The 22,483-nt window shown below is 38.4% G+C and overlaps 1 protein-coding gene across 8 annotated transcripts in view; it reads left to right on the forward strand.

Annotated features, from left to right (window-relative positions):
- The window catches only part of AFF3 (ALF transcription elongation factor 3), a 606,392-nt gene that overhangs the window by 408,104 nt on the left and 175,805 nt on the right, over nt 1–22,483 (forward strand). For all 8 annotated transcript variants that reach the window (XM_063617614.1, XM_055243815.2, XM_063617612.1 and 5 more), the window contains 2 exons: nt 4,478–4,514; nt 16,030–16,081. In XM_063617614.1, coding sequence (XP_063473684.1) covers nt 4,478–4,514; nt 16,030–16,081 — 89 coding nt within the window. The remainder of the gene's footprint in view (nt 1–4,477; nt 4,515–16,029; nt 16,082–22,483) is intronic.

The raw sequence follows: 22,483 nt of genomic DNA on the forward strand, positions 1-22,483 counted from the left end.
AACATCAGCTAGCAACATGAGAGTATATATTAGGGACAAAGTCTTTGATTTTATTCTTACCTCTCCTACAGAAGACTTCCACAGAGATTTTTTTTATACCAATTACTTCAACCATTTTGAAGTCTCCCTTCACTCCCTATCACACAAACAGAAATAATAATGGTTATTAATCACACAGATGTTTTAGTTAAAATTTAAAGTTTACTATCTATGAGATACATGATCTTATGGTTTGTCATCCTAATTCAGATCATCTGTAAGCTCATCTCTGGCTCTCTGCTTGTGATCAACAATCATCCTGTAGGTTTTAGGACGCACCAAGAAATTAAACATTTTAGCTGGGCATGGTGGCGCGTGCCTGTAGTACCAGCTGCGAAGGCAGGAGGATCGCTTGAGCCTAGGAGTTTGAGGCTGCAGTGAGCCATGATCATGCCACTGCACTCCAGACTGGGTAACAGAATGAGGCCCTGTCTCTAAAAAATAAGTAAGATAGGCCAGGCGCAGTGGCTCATGCCTGTAATCCCAGCGCTTTGGGAGGCCGAGGCAGGTGGATCACCTGAGGCCAGGAGTTCGAGACCAGCCTGGCCAACATGGCAAAACCCTATCTCTACTAAAAATACAAAAAATTAGCAGGGCCTGGTGGCAGGCGCCTGTAATCCCAGCTACTCGGGATGCTGAGGCAAGAGAATTGCTTGAACCTGGGAGGCAGAGGCTGCAGTGAGCTGAGATCATGCCATTGCACTCCAGACTAGGCAACAAGAGCAAAACTCCATCTCTAAATAAAAAATAAATAAATAAAATAATTCTATTTTGTGTTAATAGTCTTAGACAAAATTCTGTTCTTTTTTTTTCTTTTCTTTTTAAATAAGCTTAATGCTGGAAACTATGTCAGTTACCATTCTTGTCCATTTGATGGTGTGTGGGTATTTCCCCTCCCTAGTATAGATGCCTCCAAATGGCCCAGATCTACAGACAGCACAGAGGAGTTAGCTAAATGGGACTCAAAGTATTTTTCACGTGCCAAAGCTAAAACTAACTTATGTCCAGATATAAACTCTTAAATTCCCTTGAAGAGAAGGAAAACGTACCAATCTATGTGGGGGATTTAATAGTAGGTGTCTTCTTAGTGACAGCATCTATCCAAAATAGGCCAAAATCATTCTTACAGATGATATTTTAGTCCATTTCAGGAATGATATTTCATCTTCATATAATCATTGCCAAAAACTGAATCACAGGATGAGAGTTGAGCTTGTTCTTTTTCTTCAGATGAATAGCTCATTATTACCATAATTGAAAGAGGTTTATTAGGCATGTGCATATGACTCAGGCTGTTTAATAGAGTGGGAATCCCTTCCCGTCTCAATTTTCCTACCTAATCTCTGCCCACCAGGCTGGCTCATTTTATACTGTTTCAGTAGAACTTCTTTTTAGAGCAGACATTAGTACTTGGTTTTAAATATAACACAAGTCACATCAAATGACACCCTTTACCCCATAACAACCTATACTCATGGAACAAAATTATGGTAAAATACATTAAGCCATGTAATAGAAGTTCATTCAATTTCAATGGATTTTTGTTCCATGTGCCAAAATTTTAAAGGAGTTTTGCTGGATTTTATGTCCTGCTACCTTTTTTTTTTTTTACATTCCTATTCATGCATTCTTGTATAAGTCTTTCATATTTAATTTTTTTTTATTTTAATAGCTTTTGGGGTACAAGTAGTTTTTGGTTGCATGGATAAATTGTATAGTGGTGAAAGTCTGAGAGTTTAGTGCACTCATCACCTGAGTAGTGTACATTGTATCCAGTATGTAGTTTTTTTATCCCACGTCCCACTCCTATCCTCCCACTTCTGAGTCTCCATAGTTCATCATATCACTCTATATGCCTTTGCATACCCATAGCTTAACTCCCACTTACAAGAACATATGGTATGTGGTTTATTTTCCATTAAATGAGAATTTTGCAAAGAAAGAGGATGTAAATCCTCAAAACAGATTTTAACATTTTGTTTTAATGCAAGTAAAATCAAATTCAATCTCTATTTACCTGAGCAATAACTAAACTGAAAATACTGTGTAGTACTGGCTTTATTCCATTGCATGTAAGTAGATACTATACTAATCTTTTTATCCACCATCGTGAGATTGACAACAGTTGTTTAATAGAGTGTTACTGGTGGGATGATTGCCAAACCCATCTACACGAAATAGGTGGCAGTAAAGGTTCATTCAAAGAAAAGTTAGATTAAAAGTCAATATGACAATAGGTCAGTGGCATGAGTTTAAGAACCCAAACCATAAGTATCAGGGAGGAAAACATAGGTTTAAATCTTCATGACCTTGGATTTGGCAATGGATTCTTTGCGATGACACCAAAAGCATGAGCAACAAAAGAAAAATTAGGTAAATTAAATTTTATTAAAAATGTTTAGAATTTTAAATTTAGAAAATTTAGAACTTTTGTGCATCAAAGAACATTACTGATAAAATGAAAAGACAATTGACAGGATGGGAGAAAATACTGCAAATCATAAATCTGGTAACAGTCTAGTATCCAAACTATATCAAGAACTCATTCAACTCAACAACAAAAAGACAAACCAATTAAAAAATGGCAAAGGACTTGAATAGATATTTCTCCAAAGATGTACAAATGGCCAACAGACAGATGAAAAGATGCTCAACATCATTAGTTATTAGGGAAATACAAATCAAAACTGCAGTGAGATACCACTTCATACACACAGGATAGCTATAATTTTTTAATGGAAAATAACAAGCATTGACAAGGATGTAGATAAATTGGAACCCTCAAACATTGTTGGATTGCAAAATGGTTTCACTGCTGTGGAAAATTGTTTGGCCGTTCCTTAAAAAGTTTAACATAGAGTTATATAACCCAGAAATTCTGCTCCTAAGTATATACACAAAAGGATTGAAAACATGGACTCGAACTAGTGCACATACCTGCGTATTCATGGCAGTACTATTTACAATATCCAAAAGGTAGAAACAGCCCAAATACCCATTAACAGATGAATGGATAAACATGTTGTATATCCACGTGACGCAATATTATTCAGCCATAAAAAGAATGAAGTACTGGATCCCTGAGGAATCACCACACTGACTTCCACAATGGTTGAACTAGTTTACAGTCCCACCAACAGTGTAAAAGTGTTCCTATTTCTCCACATCCTCTCCAGCACCTGTTGTTTCCTGACTTTTTAATGATTGCCATTCTAACTGGTGTGAGATGGTATCTCATTGTGGTTTTGATTTGCATTTCTCTGATGGCCAGTGATGATGAGCATTTTTTCCTGTGCTTTTTGGCTACATAAATGTCTTCTTTTGAGAAGTGTCTGTTCATATCCTTCACCCACTTTTTGATGGGGTTGTTTGTTTTTTTCTTGTAAATTTGTTTGAGTTCATTGTAGCTTCTGGATATTAGCCCTTTGTCAGATGAGTAGGTTGCAAAAATTTTCTCCCATTCTGTAGGTTGCCTGTTCACTCTGTTGGTAGTTTCTTTTGCTGTGCAGAAGCTCTTTAGTTTATGTCCTTTGTAGGGACCTGGATGAAACTAGAAACCATCATTCTCAGCAAACTATCGTAAGGACAAAAAACCAAACACCGCGTGTTCTCACTCATAGGTGAGAATTGAACAGTGAGAACACATGGACATCACATGTGTGATCATCACACACCAGGGACTGTTGTGGGGTGGGGGCATGGGGGAGGGATAGCATTAGGAGATATACCTAATGCTAAATGACGAGTTAATGGGTGCAGCACAACAACATGGCACAGGTATACATATGTAACAAACCTGCACGTTGTGCACATGGACCCTAAAACTTAAAGTATAATAATAAAATTTAAAAAAAGAATGAAGTACTGATACATGCTACAGAGTGGATGAACCTCAAAAACATTATGTTAAGTAAAAGAAGCCAGTCACAAAGGTCACATATTGTATGATTCCATTTATATGAAATATCCAGAATAGATAAATCCAAGAGACAGATGGAAATTGGTGGTTGTGAGGGGCTGGGGTGTTGGGAGGGCAGGAGTATGGGAGACCCTGCTTAATGGGTAAGGGATTTGACTTCAGAGTGATGGAAATATTTTGTAACTAGATAGAGGTAGTGGTTGCACAACCTTATGAAAGTACCAAATGCCACTGAATTGTTCACTTTAAAATGGTTAATTTTAATGTTATGTGAACTTAACCTCAATAAACAAAACAGAAAGTCATTAATACAAAAGAAAAATGATTGTGAAGTATATTCCCAGAACTGCTTAACATGTACATGTCCACCTTCATGTACATGTTTCTCATTAAAGTAGCTGTTAGAGATTGAGAGCCATGAATCGGTTCTGAATGACCAGTTTTAAACATGATCTCATGTTTAACTTGGGTTTTGAAAGTCAAAATAAGAAAATTAATTGATATTTCTTGTTCTTTCAGGACTCTCAGCTTGTATCCTCTGGACACAATAATCCAAGTAAGAAAAAGACTTCACTCTGGAGTTTCATCTGGGGAGCAGGGGGCGGGGGGCAGAGGGCAGAGAGGGCAGGAGGATGAGCACACAGTGGACAGTAGGTTTCAAAGAAATTCACTAAAAAACTGGGGAAAGGGGCCATTTGTTCAAGTGCTGCCCAAATGAATGATAAGATTTATGATGACCTTGAGTGTGCATATTCAAGGAAAGGAAGGCCAAAACAGAAAATGGTGAATTTCAAAGCCATCCCAAGAGAAAGGAACATCATGCTTTATTATGGCTGTTCCTAGTATATGTGGAGGGAGAAGAAACTTGAAAGGCACATAATTGGTTGTCTAAATTAAAGGAAAATGAGTGGGCAAAGAAAATCAATCAGTAGACCTTAAGATAAATGACCTTAGAATCCATGAAGAAAAGTCACAACCGGCTGGGTATATGTACTGTGCCCTCTTCCAGAAATAGACAGACTCAACTATCTAAGAAGCAGTCTCCTTATTGAATTGGTGGCTAATAAAACACATGGGCTTTTTTGTCAAAGAAAGGATGCTATCATTCCATGAAGTAGTGTTTTAATTCTCTTCTTTGGCACTACTAATTGGTATTAACGTTGTCTTGAACATTAAAAATGCATAAGCGACCCTGTGTCCTAAAAGCACACTCACAAAGACTGGGCTTTGTTAGTTTCACGACCAGCCAGCAAGCTACGAGCACCCCTTGCCAATTACAAAGCTGCATTTGAAGACTGAGCATCCTCTGAGCTATAGATCAGTCTGTGGAACTGAGGCTCAACCACTGGGCATCTGTGAGGCAAATGGGCTAGAGAGAAAAGATGTCCTGGCAAATGCATTGGGAAGCAGCAGAATTTTCATGCACAGCTAGAGAAAGGCCAGTGTGCAGGGGGGTGATAGCACAGTGGTGCGGAGGCAATATCACTTAATTATCCCACCCTCTGTTGGGATTTGCTGTGGGCACAGGCACCAGCGATGAGGCAAAATGCCAAAAGACATGAAATCTGAAGAAAATGATGAATTTAGTCCTAAGAAAAGAGATCAGAAGAAATGCTTCGTTAAGTCCACGTGGTGGTATACAGGCATCAGCATCGCACACCACAGACTAGAATGTCTTGAAGAGTTGCCCTTACTTTCCTCCCTGTGCCTCACAGGGAATTTAAATGTTCAGGGTAAAGGGAGGATCCCATAGATGAATAAATGCACCTTCTGCCAGCTTGGCATTTTTGACAGACAGAAGAGCAAAGGAAATCCTTGTTGAGTGTCTATTCTGTGCTAGCGTCCTGACTTACAGTATTTCACTTAATCTTTACAATAGCTGCATGAGCTGCATGATCTCAGTTTTCACATGAAGAAGATGAATTTCTGAGGCTAATAACTAGTCATTTTTTAGTCACCTGGCTAAAAAAATGACAGCTAGAATTTGAATTCAGAGCTCTCTGCCCCAAAGACACAAGCTTTTCATCCCACTCTGATGATTCCCAGAAAGCTGCTGCTGTCACTTCACCGTGAGATTGAATTATTGTCCAAGGACTGTCTGCTGTGATTTCTATGTGCATCCGGCATATTTTTATGGCATGCTGTAATATTCACTGCAATTTAGATTCTATAAAAACGGACCCTTCTTCTATGGGACATGATGTGACACTATCCCTGTGTGGTATAAAACCCTCTGGCATTTCATCGTCCAGGAAAAGTTTTTGATTAGCTTTTTCTTTTCTAGGAGTGAGGGGAATTTTTTTAATTTCATTTTCTTGAGACAAGGTCCTGCTCTGTTGCCCAGGCTAGAGTACAGTGACACAATTATAGCTCACTATAACCTTGAATTCCTGGGCTCAAGCAATCCTCCCACATTAGCTTCCCAAGTAGCCAGGACTACAGGCACATACCACTTTGTAAAATTTTTCTTAGAGACAGCATTTCGCTATGTTGCACAGGCTGGTCTTGAACTCCTGGCCTCAAGCGGTCCTCTTGCCTTGGCCTCCAAAAGTGCTGAGATTATAGGTGTGAGCCACCACACCTGGTCTTTTTTCATTTTTAAATAAATCTTTCTCCAAAACCCCAGCACGTGTATACAAAAATAATATTCCTATTAAGTCTGAGAATTCTCTGCAATTTACAGCACATTTGAAACTTTAGGAGAACTGACCCCACCAGCATTTCCCATGCTGTTTCTGTATATGGTTTGGAATCATGATTCCAGTAAACATGTAAGAAATAGAGAAATACTGAGCTTCAGAGAAACCAAAAACATAATATCTGTGTGGATTGATTACTAACTCGCTATTTTAGGACAGTGCTTTTATTCTTTTTGAAGTGAGAAAGACTGTATTATAGATACTAGAGGAAAGATTGTATAAACAGAAAATGAATTTCAATACAAATCTTTTAAAAGGTAGATCGTTTGCTGAATTATGATCAACTGAACTTGATATTATAAAATGGAAGCTTATTAAGCATTGAGATACTTGAATATTAACGTGGGTGGTTTATGTCTACATTTTTAAAAATTATGAGAACGTCCTGTTCAGTTGAGAGACTGCACTTAAGCAATTCTTCCCCTTCCTTCAGAATCCCTGCCTAATAGCCGTGAAGCTGTAGAAATGGAAATAAATCCAAAATAGCACCAAAACCAGGAAGAAGTGCCATCAGCAAACCAGAAATTTAGTTGTGTTTCTGGAAAGCCAAAAGTAATAAAACCCTACCGAAAAATACTCCTGAACAGGGAAGGTCGTGACACAGCAAAGGAAGAATCAGACAGGAACAAGCTTTAGTGGTGGTGGGGACAGCCCCCAGGAGCCCCAGGAAAGACCACATTTCCACTGGACCCCAAGAGAGAACAAGCGCGAATTGCTTGCAGTGATGGGAACACCTGGCCATCCTTCAACCATTACCCCTCCACCCCCATCCTCACAGATTCCCACACAGAGCTTTCAGGATAATTTTTTTCTCAAAAACAAAAAGTACAGTAATATTTGCTAAAAAAAAAAAAAAAAAAAAAAAAATGAACAGTTCACTCCTCGTTGAGAACTGATACCAAAGAGAGAAACAGAATAGATTCTAAGATAGTACCAGACCTTAAAAATAGATGACATGGAGTAATGGCAGAAGAGTCAACTATTTCTCAAGGGAAATAAACAAGAATTCTATACACCTAAAGTACGGTGCTTTATATTTTTCTTAGAGGAGTGGGTGGAGGAAGGGCTTGGGCTCACAGCTTGCCTGGAGGCTTCTCTTCTCTTGAGCCCTAAATGAATCCTTCACGTCAACATACCCTGCCCACTTACGAAGAGCCATAAATCAGCTCTTCCCTACAAAGGATAGGTGTGTTAGAAAAATTGATTGGAATACTGATACAGGGAAGCCACGCCAACTACTTTGTTAACCAATTTTTTATTTAAAAATATGAATATATAACCAGTGACGCCAAAAAGAAAGACTAGTCCCAAAGGAAATCTAGGAAATCTAATTCAAGGAAAAGAAGAAAAAAGTTTCAAGTATAATTGCAGTCCTTAGAAAGATTTGAAATTATTTGTGTTAAATAAAAAGAGAACAGATTGGTATGAAAAAGAGGTAATTACAGAACAAATGAACACTTGAGAATTAAAAATATGATTGACAAAATAAAATCAATAGGAGGGATGATAATAGCTGAAGTCTGAAACCTTGAATATAAAGTTGAAAACTTTTTTTTTCTGAGTATAAAGCAAAACACAGATGGAAAATATGAAAGGGATTGAAGATACACAGCCAGCCAAGGTGGCATGATCAAAATCCAGCTAATAGTAATACCAGAAAAAGAAAATGGAGAGGAATGAATAATAACACAAATAGAGCACTAAGGGAAATGAGCAACTTACAATCAGAAAAGAAACCCTTACAAAAAAGGAAACGAGACCACGAGCAAGAGCAAGAACAAACAGGACAGCAGAGAATCAGACTCCTAATTCAGAAACTGGGGTTATCAAGCCTAGAATATAAAATTAGAGCCCTCACTTTAATTTCTGGAAATAAAAGAGAGGATTGGAAATGTGGTAAAGAGCAAGAAAACTTGGAGGGAGTGTTAAACAGAACTTCTAGGAATAAAATAATATAATAGGAATTAGAATTTCCATGGGCAGATATAACAGCACATTAGACATAGCTGAGAAAGAATTAATGAACTGGAAAGTTGAATTTAAGAAATTATCTAGAATGCAGCCTAGAGAGACAGAAATGGAAAACAGGAAATTAGTTAACAGACGTGGGGATAAAGTGGGGAAGTCTAACATACATCTAACTAGAATTTCAGAAAGGGAAAGGGAAGTGAGACAGTACTGAAGAAGATGATTGATGACTGAGGATTTTCCAGACTTGAAAGACATTAATCCACAGAGTCAAGAAACCCAGTGAATACCAAGGATAAATGAAAAAAAAAAAGGCCATACTGCACACATTATAGCTAAACTGCACATAAAAATTAAAATACCCTTTAATATCTTCAACAACTCAACCAACTTAACACCTGACTTCACAACAGCATCAGTGGGAACCTGCAAACAGAGAAGCTGAAGCATCACTGAGTTGAGAGAAAATAACTATCAGCTTAGGATTGCGTATCTTGCAAAAAAAAAATTTAATGAATCGACATTTTCAGACAAAGGCTGGGAAAGTATGCCACCAGTAAATCCTCACAAAAGAAATTTTAAAAGACATACTTTGTTCGAAGGAATGTGAGGTACAAGAAGGATTAAATGCAGTGAAAGTAAATAAGGGGAAAATTTAAACAATGTTGATTGCATGCACCAATAATAATATATTGTTAAGTAATCAAAATAAATACAATTGGAATCCACAAAACAGTAGCATAAAATAAGATGAGGAGAATTTGGAATTAAAATCTTCTAAGGTCCTATAATTATTTCGGAGAAGGATAAAAATTTTAACTTTGGGCTTTGATAAATTAAGTAAATATTTGCAATTTGTAGAGTACCCACTAAGCTATCCTAAAAGATATTTAACCTACAAACCAAATGTGGAGAACATTTTACAAACCAAGTTAAAAATAGAATATGAATATTATTAGTTAATCCAAAAGAATTAAAGAAGAGAAAATGAAACAGAGTACATGGAAAAATATAGTAGCATAAATTAAATCAGTAATTTAAAGGCCGGGCGTGGTGGCTCACACCTGTAATCCCAGCAGTTTGGGAGGCCGAGGTGGGCAGATCACTTGAGGCCAGGAGTTCAAGACAAGCCTGGCCAACACGGTGAAACCCCATCTCTACTAAAAATACAAAAATTAGCCAGGTGTGGTGGCACGTGCCTGTAGTCATAGCTACCCAGGAGGCTGAGGCAGGAGAATCAGTTGAACCCGAGAGGCGGAGGTTGCAGTGAGCTGAGATTGTGCCACTGCACTCCAGCCTGGGCAACAGAGCGAGACTCCGTCTCAAAAAAAAAAAAAAAAAAAAAAAGAGTAATTTAAACAAATGGATTAGATGCAATGATTCAATAACAAATATTGACCAAATGGATTAAAAAATAAAACTCTGTGCTATTTACAATGACACATTTAGAAATTAAAGATTCAGAAAATTTGAAAGGAAAAAGGTTAGGAAAATATATGCCAGCCAAGTACTGATGATAAATAAGGATGATATATTTATTCTGATAGCAGAAAAATAAACTTTAAGCAAAAAGCATTACTACAGTTAAAAAGGGTCACTACCCAAGGAAAAGTATAACTTACCATATGGACAAAATAATTTGATGTATGTAAATTCCAAATAACATAGCTTCAAATTTTTAAATGTAAAAGTCACAAAATTACAAGGAGAAATGTATTATCTTAATGGAAGATGTAAACATAAATACATAACTGTTATATAATGCAAACCTAAAAATTAGTAAGGATACATAAGATTTAAACAACACAATGAGCAAAAGTCCATTACCCAGCAACTGCAGAATATGCACTATTTTCAAGCAGACAGGGAGCAGTTATGAAAATTGACAACTACTGGACCATAAAGCAAGTTTCAACAAATTTTAAAAGATAAATGTTATATTTACCATGGTCTCCAACCACAATATGATTAAATTAGAAATTGATAATGAAAATATGACTAGGAGGGAAAACACGTTTAGAAATTAAGAATCACTTTAGATATTAGTAAATATTTGGGGCTGAAAGGTAATAGAAATACCTAATATTAAAATTGGAGGAAGAAACTAAATTAGAGGGAAGGTTGCAGCTTTCCATCTAAAATACTCATACTAGAAGCCGGGTGCCGTGGCTCAAGCCTGTAATCCCAGCGCTTTAGGAGGCTGAGGTGGGCGGATCAGTTGAGGTCAGGAATTCGAGACCAGCCTGGCCAACGTGGTGAAACCCTGTCTCTACTAAAAATACAAAATTTAGCTGGGTGTGGTGGCAGGCGCCTGTAGTCCCAGCTACTCGGGAGAATGAGGCAGGAGAATCCCTTGAGCCTGGGAGGCGGAGCTTGCGGTGAGCTGAGATCCCACCACTGCACTCCAGCCTGGATGACAGAGTGAGACTCCGTCCCTAAATAAATAAGGAAATGACTCATACTAGCAAACAAAAAATTAATGAACTAAGCATCCATCTTAAGAGCTGAAAAAAGAGAAACCCACAACAAATGGAAAAGAGATTTACAAAAAAAGTCAAAAGCAGAAATTAATAAAATAGCAGAGATAAAATTTTAAATATCAATGGAGCCAAAAGTTTATTCAATGAAGATATAATACAGTTGACAAACTTTGCAGAGAGATTGATCAGGACAAAAAGAGAAAAGGCACAAATAAATAATATTAGGAATCAAAAAGGGAACTGTGATGCAGATCAAGAACAAAAATATGAGCAAAATTTTAGCAAAATTTTTTCAAAACTAGATGAAATGACTATGATTAAAACGATTCTTCAGGTATTATATTGTCACAATATTGCAAATTCTCATTATTGGTTTATAATTTTTTACTTGACCTATAGGCAAGATCAAAAATTAAATTACTAACTAAGTTAATATTAAGGAGGATGACTCAATAATTACTGAACAGAATATAAATATTTTAAATCTTGGTGACATAAAAGGAAAGATATAGCTGTGAGCGGGGAGGTGGGAGGGAAGGATAGATGGGTGAGTTTCCTCATTTTACATGGTATAAAAGAAAAGATACTGTCAGAAGGTGATTAATCAAGAGAACTAAGATTAAATATATTTAAAGTTACAAATGCCCACTAGAGGCACTAAAAATAATAACAGAACTAATAAAAATTATAAGGGAGGGGAGAATATTAAATACCTTGCCTCTTGTCTTTCATATCAGAAATCATTAGGCACCGTCTAAAGTTGGTACATCTAGAAATAAAAATGCATTGGCTGGGCACGGTAGCTTACACCTGTAATCCCAGCACTTTGGGAAGCCAAGGAGGGTGGATTACTTGAGGCCAAGAGTTCGAGAGCAGCCGGGCCAACACGGTGAAACCCCGTCTCTACTAAAAACATAAAAATTAGCCAGGTGTGGTGGCATGCAGCTGTAATCCCAGCTACTCAGGAGGCTGAGGCAGGAGAATCACTTGAGATTACCCAGGAGGCAGAGATTACAGTAAGCCAAGATCGCACCACTGCACTCCAGTCTGGGCAACAGAGTGGGACTCCATCTCAAGAAAAGAAAAACATATCACTTAGACTAATCATTGAAGGGCTAACAGAATTTAAAATAAAAGCAAGCAAAGTCATTACCTTTTCTTTTCTGTTCATTTTTTTAAAACCATAAACATGGATTGTTTTTAATATAACTGTGTAGAAATGTTGCAGTATATGGCCGGGCATGGTGGCTTACACCTGTAATCTCAGCACTTTGGGAGGCTAAGGCAAGCAGATCACAAGGTCAGGAGTTGGAGACCAGCCTGGCCAATATGGTGAAACCTCGTCTCTACTAAAAATAAAAACATTAGCCGGGCATGGTGGCAGACACCTGTAGTCCCAGCTCCTCGGGAGGCTGAGGCAGGAGAATCGCTTTGAACCCAGGAGGCAGAGGTTGCACTGAAGAGAGCGCACCACTGCACTCCGGCCTGGGCAACAGAGTGAGACCCTGTCTCAAAAAAAAAAAAAAAAAAAAAAAAAAGGTGCAGTATAGCAAAACTTCCTTCTGCAGAATTCAGTTTAATGCAGGATTATTTTGATTTCCTTTTCAAAAAACATATTTAGTCCCTATATGACACTATTGATGGAAAGTAGGATACTCTAGCAGTGTAGTCCATTTAAATGTTTAAAGAGCATGAATTCCACATTATCTTTATGCTCACAAGAGCACCCAACATAGAAGTCCTCTGTACATTGAGTTAAAAAGGTAACTGTTATAATTTTTTAAGTGACCTATGTGAGTTAGCAAGCTGTTTCTTACCTCAAACTGTATATTTCATCTCACTGGCGAGGGCACCTTAAGCATCTTTTCCCACTGCAGCGTGGGATTCTGTATTAGTGACAGGGCATCAGAACAGAAGACACATGCTGAGCACCTAGTGTATGTTAGGCAATGTGGAAGGCCCAGCCAGACAAATATGGACTGTCAAATTGAAAGTGTATAATACACATAGATACATAGATTTTACATATATTTACATATATACATATATATTTGCATATATAGTTCTTTCCGTGGCTCATTTTTTCCCCTCTTCCTCTCTGCAATTGTATTTCCACATGTAAAATGGCTTCACTGCACCCAGCTTATTAATGACCAATGCAGGTTCCCTCCCAAAGAGACCAGTGTGAAACATTGGTCCATCATGAAATATCCATCATGCAAACAGCTGACACAAATAGGAGGACCCTGGACAGCTCTCTTTGGATGGTGGGGCGGGCGGGGGTCGGGGCGGGAAACATCTCCTGCGCACCCAACTAAAAAAAAAAAAAAAAAAATCATACTAATGTTCTAGAATGTTCCATTACATTCATCATTTTCCCTTGGGTCCTAATTAAAGAGACCATAATTCTCAATGGTGTATGCACTTAAACATTTCAAGTTAACTTCAGAAATTTCATCACCTAAAATTTCAAGATATTGAGGGAAGCTTTGTGTTTTATTCTTTCTGAAGGACAAAAATACTTTTAATCCCATCTGATTCCTGACCAGCTTACTTTTCCCCCCAGAAAGGCAAATTCATTATCAGCACTGAATTTGCTGAGAACACTCTCAGACGGTTCACCATGTCCTGTTTGGCCCCACTATATCCTTCCTATTTGCCAGAACCTATTTTGTTTGCTGTGTTGCCACAACATAAGTGCTGCTAAGAGCAAAGATAATCAGCTGCGCGTCTGTCCCCATACTGAAGCCAGCCCAAGACTCGGGCAGCATTACTGGTCAAGGCAAAACATATTTCTTCAAACATCCAAACAATGCCTTCGTTTTTATTTTCAATTTCCTGTTTTCTGACATAAATTGTTTGGGAATTTTACCATTGCCTGCTGCTTCCAAGCCTGCTGTTTTACATTCTTCATTGAGATGGGATGTGGTGACTACTGGAGGCTAGAGACTGGGGAAAGTAACCAGTTTCACCAAATTAAAGGAGGTTGGGGGAAAGGATCCATATATTTGAGAAAAAATATACTTCCATTTAGTTTTGTCTTATATAATGCAGGTGTTATAACTCTATTTTAGGATTACAAGAGGGATTGTGGTTAGTCCATGGAAAAAATGTTTCTGCAAAGTACTAAATTATTTTCCAGCACTGAAGCCAGTTGAACAGGGCTTACTTGTCTCCTAAATAAGTGCACCACAGACCTTGCCCGGAAGACAAAAGAAAATATACAAGAATGAGCTTTAAAGCAAGTTTATTAATTTGCTACTTTAGCCTTTATTCCAACATGGTTTTATATGTATTGAGGCCCTGCCTAATCAATGTTTGTTATCAGGCAGTTAAAATAGATTTTGTGGCTTTTTTGTTTTTCCCCCTCATCTGACCAGCTTTTAGCCAAAGTCCCTCATAGCTGTTCTGGCACTGGATAAATGTCTGAGATAGATGTACGAACTGTAGAAACTGTGTCTTCTTTTTCTCCCAACTGTTTATTTCTATAAGAAAAAGAGAAGGACATATAAAGTTTGCTTTTCAGTTCCGTTTGGGCAATACCTTTGGATATGTTCGTTATGTAATTTAGGGAGTCATTCCTGGGACTAGGTGACCACAAGCTAATGTTGACAGCTGACAAAAGGGGTATGGTACAATGTGTGGGCCCAAGGACCTGAGCAGTAGACCAAAGGATTCTAGAGATCTCCAGGCCTGACTTGAAAGAGCACAGCAAAGCAAGTTACTACCACAGTCCTATTGCAACTCACAGCCTTCTCTGGGGTGTATTGGCTCTGCGCAACCATCAGGAAACACATGAGCCCACACTCTCAGTTATCAGTGACTTCTTCCATCTCCAAGCCTCAAGGAAATACAAAGAAACTCCTTACAAAATGAGGATTCATGGTTCAAACCACCAGTTGATTAAGGATTAGGAATTACATTAAGCCTACTGCAAACTACAAGAAGTGAACTGGTTCCAGGCTCCCCCAACTACATACAACTCGTTAATTCCTCAATGATCACAGCCCACAGAAGCATTTCCTTAACTAGCCTTTCAGATGGTCAGAAAGGATTTCTGGTTTACATCTCATTCTGCTTTAAGCTGGGGGCCCCAAAACCTGCCACCAGGGCTCTCCATGGGGTATAAAATAGGGGGATCTTGGGACCTACAGTGCAACCTCAGTGTTCAGTAAAAATTCTCTCCTCCTGGCCAGACATGGTGGTTCACACCTATAATTCCAACACTTTGAGAGACCGAGGCGGGCAGATCACTTGAGGTCAGGAGTTCGAGACCAGCCTGGCCAACATGGTGAAACCCCGTCTCTACAAAAAATACAAAAATTAGCCAGGTGTGGTGGCAGGCACCTGTAGTCCCAGCTACTCGGGAAGCTGAGACTGGAGAATTGCTTGAACCCGGGAGGTGGAGGTTGCAGTGAGCCAAGATTGTGCCACTGCACTCCAGCCTCGGCGACAGAGTGAGACTCTGCCTCAAAAAAAAAAAAAAAAAAAAATTCTTTCCTCCAAGTTCTAATTCAGCCTGGCCTGGTTTGGCTTGTGTTAGCAGAAGCAATCAAAGTTCAAAGTGCCTTGGATATAGAATGCCAATGGATTTATTTCCTGAAATTTTCTGTAAAGTGAAGTGGAAGGAAACAGGTTCCATCTGTAAGATATTCATCTTCTGGCAAAGTCTCCACTCCAAGCCTCTGGTTGTTTGCAAATAGCTCCTCAGTACCTGCTCACAGATTTGTGCCTGGGCAATTGCATTGCAGAAAAGAAATTACTTTGCACATCCGGTTCTCAGACAATAAAAGATGTTTTAAAAGCCTCCTGCTACACATTTTGAAAGACTGTTAATAGGAGCATGGAAATATATTTAATCTCTCTTAAATCTTAAAGACTGTAAGACTCATATGTCGGTATTTTTTTCTGCTTCCTTTTTAAGAGAAAGGTGATGCAGAGCCAGAGAGTCCAGACAATGGCACGTCGAATACATCGTAAGTCTCTTTCACTTTTCTATCAGAGATGCCTGTTCTTAAATATGCCTCATAAAATGAGATCGTGCAAGTATCTTGCAATAGTAATAATGATGATGGAAGGAAGCCCATGGTTCTCTTTTCTCATGATAATGTCTTTCTAAATGCTTTGGGTGCAGATGCATTTTGAGGTCTTTTTTATGCTTTAGCAGAGTAAGAGGAATCTTGAAAAATGCAAATGCTTCTCTTTATGAAGTAGAAATGTAATGAGATTTGAGCATGTATGCTGGGGGGATTTGGTTGGAGACTTTCAGCATCGTCTTAAGAATTGCAGAACTTTTCACACTTAAACTGGGAGGTATGCTGTCCCACACAGCTGTGCAGTAACAAGGTCATTTCAGAAGCTTGCCATCTGCAACTCACCTTGGAATTATGTGAAAAGTACAATTATCAATATCTCTGGAATCTCAAGAGTTTATTTTTTTGAATTAACAAAAGCAGTTTTAAAAACATAAGAAAAGGCCCTTATAAAACATGTGCTCCTCACTCTGTGTTTTGTCTGTTTCTTCTCAATATTCAAGGAATCCAAATACATTTTTACTGATTAATTTGATGCCAAATTGATATACCAACATTTAAATTAAAAAATTCATGAGCTAACAAGTGACTTTATTTTAGCTCCATAAGAGTCAGTAACAGGTTTGCTCCTTAAAAATCTTTATTTTTATCACTTATGAGCAGTGGCATGTGTTTTCTTATTATAAGATAGGCTTTGTGAATTTATCTGCATGGGAATCAGGATTTTAAAAAACAGCATTTTTTAAGTGCTGTTGATTGGAAATCAGTTTGTGGTAAAATATTGAGTGTCTTATTTTGTCCAAAATCTGTTTCTTGGTCTAGAAAGATCCTTTGGCTTGAATAGGAGAGCTATGTGTTTCATCAGAGATACGATTATATGTTTGTCTTTCTTAAGATACTTCCCTAAAAGTTTAAATAGTTCCATTGTCCTGCTTTCAGATGATATAATGAATGTGACTGATCTTAAATGGTTTAAATATTACTAATTTTTAATTTTTTTTGTGTTGTAAAATATAATGGGAAAGGCTTTTAATGCCATCTGGAGGCATTCTAGAGAACTGAAAAGGGTAGAATCATTGAAAATTCAGTTCTTTTGAGTAACATTAGAAACTGCATAAAAATTCATGCAACCAGAATGTAAGCTATTTGGGGGGAGTTGTATTTTTTAATAAATTATTTTATAAAAGTTTTAATTGTAGAAACAATTTTTTCTAATTCTTAATAAGGAAATTATTTTAAAGACTGACAAAGAATATACAAAGTGTGTTGGAAAGTAACTAGCATCCTACATTTAATTTTACATATTTAAAAATCACATTCAGTAGGCACCCATTTGGTTAAGGCAGTTGGATGTGCTTTTAAAGTTCTCCTTCCCTTACATATTTCTAAAAAGTCCATTCCCAGCCAGGCGCAGTGGCTCACACTTGTAATCCCAACACTTTGGGAGGCCGAGGCAGGCGGATCACTTGAGACCAGGAATTTGAGACCAGCCTGGCCAACATGGCAAACCCTCGTCTCTACTAAAAATACAAAAATTAGCTGGGTGTGGTGGCACACACCTGTAATCCCAGCTACTCGGGAGGCTGAGGCACAAGAATAGCTTAAACCCAAGATCATGCCACTGTACTCCAGCCTGGGTGACGAAGTAAGACTCTGTCTCAAAAATAATAAATAAAAAAATAAAAAGTTTATTCCCTAAAAGCACTGGTTGACTTTACTCTGTACCTAATTTCTTATAACATCTATGAAAATAGGTAAGTTGGCAGGGCACAGTGGCTCACACCTGTAATCCCAGCACTTTGGGAGGCCAAGGGGGGGCGGATCACGAGGTCAGGAGTTCGAGACTAGCCTGACCAACATGCTGAAACCCCATCTCTACTAAAAATACAAAAAAAAATTAGCTGGGCGTGGTGGCGCATGCCTGTAATCTCAGCTACTCACGTGGCTGAGTCAGGAGAATCACTTGAACCCGGGAGGCGGAGGTTGCAGTGAGCAGAGATCGCACTACTGCACTCCAACCTGGGCAACAGAGGGAGATTCCATCTCAAAAAAAAAAAAAAAAAAAAAAAATAGGTAAGTTGTCTGAGGAATTACTTTTAAACCCTCTGGAAATATAAAAACAATGGGAGCTTGAAGCATCACCCCATATTCCTGCCTCTTTGAGCAAAACAGTTTCTTAGGCACCTGCTTCTTAAACTAGAAATAACAGGTTGCAAGCATCTCTCCTATGAATGGAGAATTCTGAACTTGAAACCGCTCAAGAGAGCTCTAACAGAGGTTCTGTTATAATTGGGTATGAGGTACAGTATGTTACGGATAAAGAGTGAGATTCAGGATGCCTTTGATTTGTGTAGTATTTTACATTCTTATGTGCAGCATCTATCTGAGCTTTTTTAGCTAGGTAGGATAGAAACAATATCCCCATATTATGGATAAGGAATCTGAGGATCAGAAAGGTCACTCCAGGCCAGGTGCGGTGTCTCATACTCGTAATCCCAGCACTTTGGGAGGCCCAGGTGGGTGGATCACCTGAAGTCAGAAGTTTGAAACCAGCCTGGCCAACATGGTGAAACCCCATCTCTACTAAAAATACAAAAATTAGCAGAGTGTGGTGGCATGTGCCTCTAATCCCAGCTACTGGGGAGGCTGAGGCAGGGGAATTGCTTGAACCTGGGAGGTGAAGGTTGCAGTGAGCTGAGATTGCACCACTGCACTCCAGCCTGGGCAACAGCATGAGACTCTGTCTCAAAAAAAAAAAAAAGAAAAAAAGAAAGGTCATTCCACTGAAGCGAGGAGTTAGAGCATAAACCTTCTGATTTGGGCCCATTTTCCATACCAAGGGGGTGTGTGGGTCTCAAGAGACAAACTAAAGCCATGAGTCACAATCAAGTAGGAAAATTGGGAGCAGAGGATTTGTTAAGCGGTAAGCATACTGGTTTGGTAGGGCTGCCAGAACAAAGTACCAGCAAGTAAGTGGCGAAAGTAACAGAAATTTATTTTCTCATGGTTCTGGAGGCTGGAAGTCCCAGTCAGGGTGTCAGCAGGGTTGGTTGCTTCTGGGAGATGTAAAGAGAGGAGTTATCCCCGGCCTCTCTCCTTCGCTTGTAGGTGACCGTCTCCTCCCAACGTGTCCTCACGTCATTGTCTCTCTGTGCATGTCTATCTCTGTGTCTGTTTATACAGTCAGCAGTCATATTGGATTAGGGCCCACCCTAATGACCTCATTTTAACTTGATTATCTCTGTAAAGACCCTTTCTCTAAATAAAGTCACATTCAGAGGCACTGGAAGTTAGGATTTCAACATATAAATTTTGGGAAGAAATAGTTTGGCCCATAACATTAAGGGGCAGAGTAATCAGAGTGATTCAGAAGCCAGGTAAACAGAACCAGGGGTACACAGAATGCTGAAAATGGGAAAAGGGGAGACAGCGTAAGTAAAACATGAAACATAATAGGGTCCATGGCAGCTGCAGGAGTGGAGAAGAGTGAAGAAAACAGGGCTAGCAAGCATGGGGCACTGGGAAAGATGCCTCTTTCCCATTCATGGTGTGGTGGAACCAGTGTGGCTTCAGTAAGGCCTATACATCCCTCTGTCTGTATAACTCTATGACCCTGAGTCACTAAAGCCATTATATGGGCTTAAATTGTAATACAAGGTTGGGAGTCTCCAAACAGAAGAGCTTATTTCCTAAGGAAGCATCTTTCTTCATGGCCTCCTTTAAAAACAGGAGATCGATCATGATTGGTTTCAGATGGTCAATGCTTGGCAGTATGACACAGTCTGGACAACACCTGAGTAATCCTTCAATATATATTATTTAGTGATCCTATGAGCATTCAGGGCAATGAAAGGAGTGATTTAATCTTAACAGGTACACACACACAAAAGCACAAATTAAAATGTCTGTGACAGACTTCCAGTTATATTAGTGATGGAAGAACTTATCTTAGACTAACTCTCCTGCAGATAGCTGTTACAAACTCTGGACAAAATCCGTTTGTTAAAAAAAACTATTCATAGTCTAACTAAAAGAAGGCAGAGAATGTAGGAAATTTGATCCTTGAAGGAGGGTCATTTGATCCTTGAAAGAGTGAGAACTACGTTTATATAGCTTCTCCCATGAGGGCATGCCTCGGTCCACAAAGAACAATTAGAACGCAAGGAGAAAGCCACAGCTGTAATGGCTTGAGGTGTCAGGGGATAGAGTTTAGGGCTGCCAGAGTGGCTGGGAATTGAGTAAGTCACAGAAAGAAAAGAGCCATAAAGAAGAGAGCCCTCCATTCTGTATATAAATTTCCATCAATCCTTGAATAACCCCTAAACTGCATATGCGTGGGGAATATGCCAATGAGCATAGTGGAAAACAATAACTACCCGCCAAAAATGCTGAGCAGAGATTTCAGCTGCTGCCTGCTGCCTACAGCTACTGCCTACAAAGTTCAGAATCTGAATCCCACCCAAGTTAGAGGGACTTGGTAAATGCCTCAGATTTTCTATTGAAACCCCAGAAGGGGGGTGTGCTTTCAGAGTAAAGGAGTCACCCTAACATTAAGGGCAAAACCAAAACAGATCCTTCCTAACAAAGTATAATACTAAGTATCCAAAAGCTCAAACTAATCAGCTAGAGATTTTATTGCCTGATAGAACAAAAAACAATCAACACTGTTTAAAAGAAGAGAGTTTGGAATCTCTAAAACAAAATTTACAGTGTTCATTATCTAACCAAAACTTAAAAGATGTATGAGTGGGAAAATGTGACCCATAATCAAGAGAAAAAATAGCCACTGTAATAGATCCTGAGGTGACCTAGATATTAGAATTTTCAGACAAAAATTATAAAGCAACTACTATAATATGTCCAAGGATGTAAAGGAAAACATAGTCATCATGACTGAAAAGAAGGAGAATCTCAGCAGGATAATGGAAACCAATAAGAATAACCAAATGAAAACTCTGGAATTGAAAAATGTAACATTTGAAATAAATGAAGCGTAGAAATGAAAAAATAATCAGTAAACTTAAACTCATATCGATAAGAATTGTTCAATGTGAAAAACAGAATAAAGATTAAAGAACAATCAACAGAGCCTCAGTGAATTATAGGATAATATCAAGTAGTCTGATATACATGCATTGTGGTGCCAGGAGAAGAGGAGAGACAAAATAGACCTGAAAAAATATCTGAAGAAATAATAGCTGAAAACTTCCCAAATTGGATGAAAACATTAATTTATAGATTCAAGAAGCTCAGCAAGCTGCAAGCAAGATAAACACAAATAAAACTACACTGTGGAACATTATGGAAAACTAAACAGAAAAAGAAAATCTTTAAGACAGCCAGAGAAAAATAATAATTAATACACAGGGGAATACAGATACAATTAACTGAAGAATTCTCATCACAAATATGTAATACAGTGCAAAGGCATCTTTAAGGTGCTGAAAGACAAAAAGAGAAAAAGGAAGAACTGTCAAGCCAGAATTCTTTTTTTTTTTTTTTCGTTTTTTTTTTTTTGAGACAGAGTCTCACTCTGTCCCCAGGCTGGAATGTGGTGGTGCTATCTCAGCTCACTGCAACCTTTGCCTCCCAGGTTCAAGCGGTTGTCCTGCTTCAGCCTCCTGAGTAGCTGGGACTACAGGTGCGTACCACCACGCCCAGCTAATTTTTGTATTTTTAGTAGAGACAGGATTTCACCATGTTGGCCAGAATGATCTTAATCTCCTGATCTCGTGGTCCGCCCACCTTGGCCTCCCAAAGTGCTGGGGTTATAGACATGAGCCACCGCACCTGACCCAGAATTCTAAATAAGCAAAAATATCCTTCAGAATTGACAGTAAAATAAAGACATGTTGGGATGTACAAGATATGAGAGAATTCATTTCCAGTAGGCCTACACTACAATAAATTGACAAAGAAAATTTGTCAGGCCACAGGGTAATAATATGAGATGGAAGCTCAAACCTACAAGAAGAAAATATTTATAGGAAATAATAAATATATGGGTAAATCTTTTTTAAATTAATGTAAGAATCAAAATATTATTTTGTGGGATTTGTGATGTATGCAGATGTAAAATATATAACAAAATAGCACAAACAATGAAGGCAAGTGGAATTTTACACAGCTGCAAGGTTTTTACATTTTATGTGAAGTGATATGACATTAAATTTAAGTAGACTGGGGATAAGATAAAGATGTGTGGTATAATACCCAGAGAAACCACTAGAAACAAATATCCAAAAGCAGCAGAGCTAAGAAGTCATTGCAGGAATTAAAATAAAATACTAAAAAATGGATTAACATAAAAGATGGCAAGAAAGAAAGACCAGAAATGAAAAACAG

This window comes from Symphalangus syndactylus, chromosome 14, assembly GCF_028878055.3.
Source record: "Symphalangus syndactylus isolate Jambi chromosome 14, NHGRI_mSymSyn1-v2.1_pri, whole genome shotgun sequence".
Taxonomy (NCBI): domain Eukaryota; kingdom Metazoa; phylum Chordata; class Mammalia; order Primates; family Hylobatidae; genus Symphalangus; species Symphalangus syndactylus.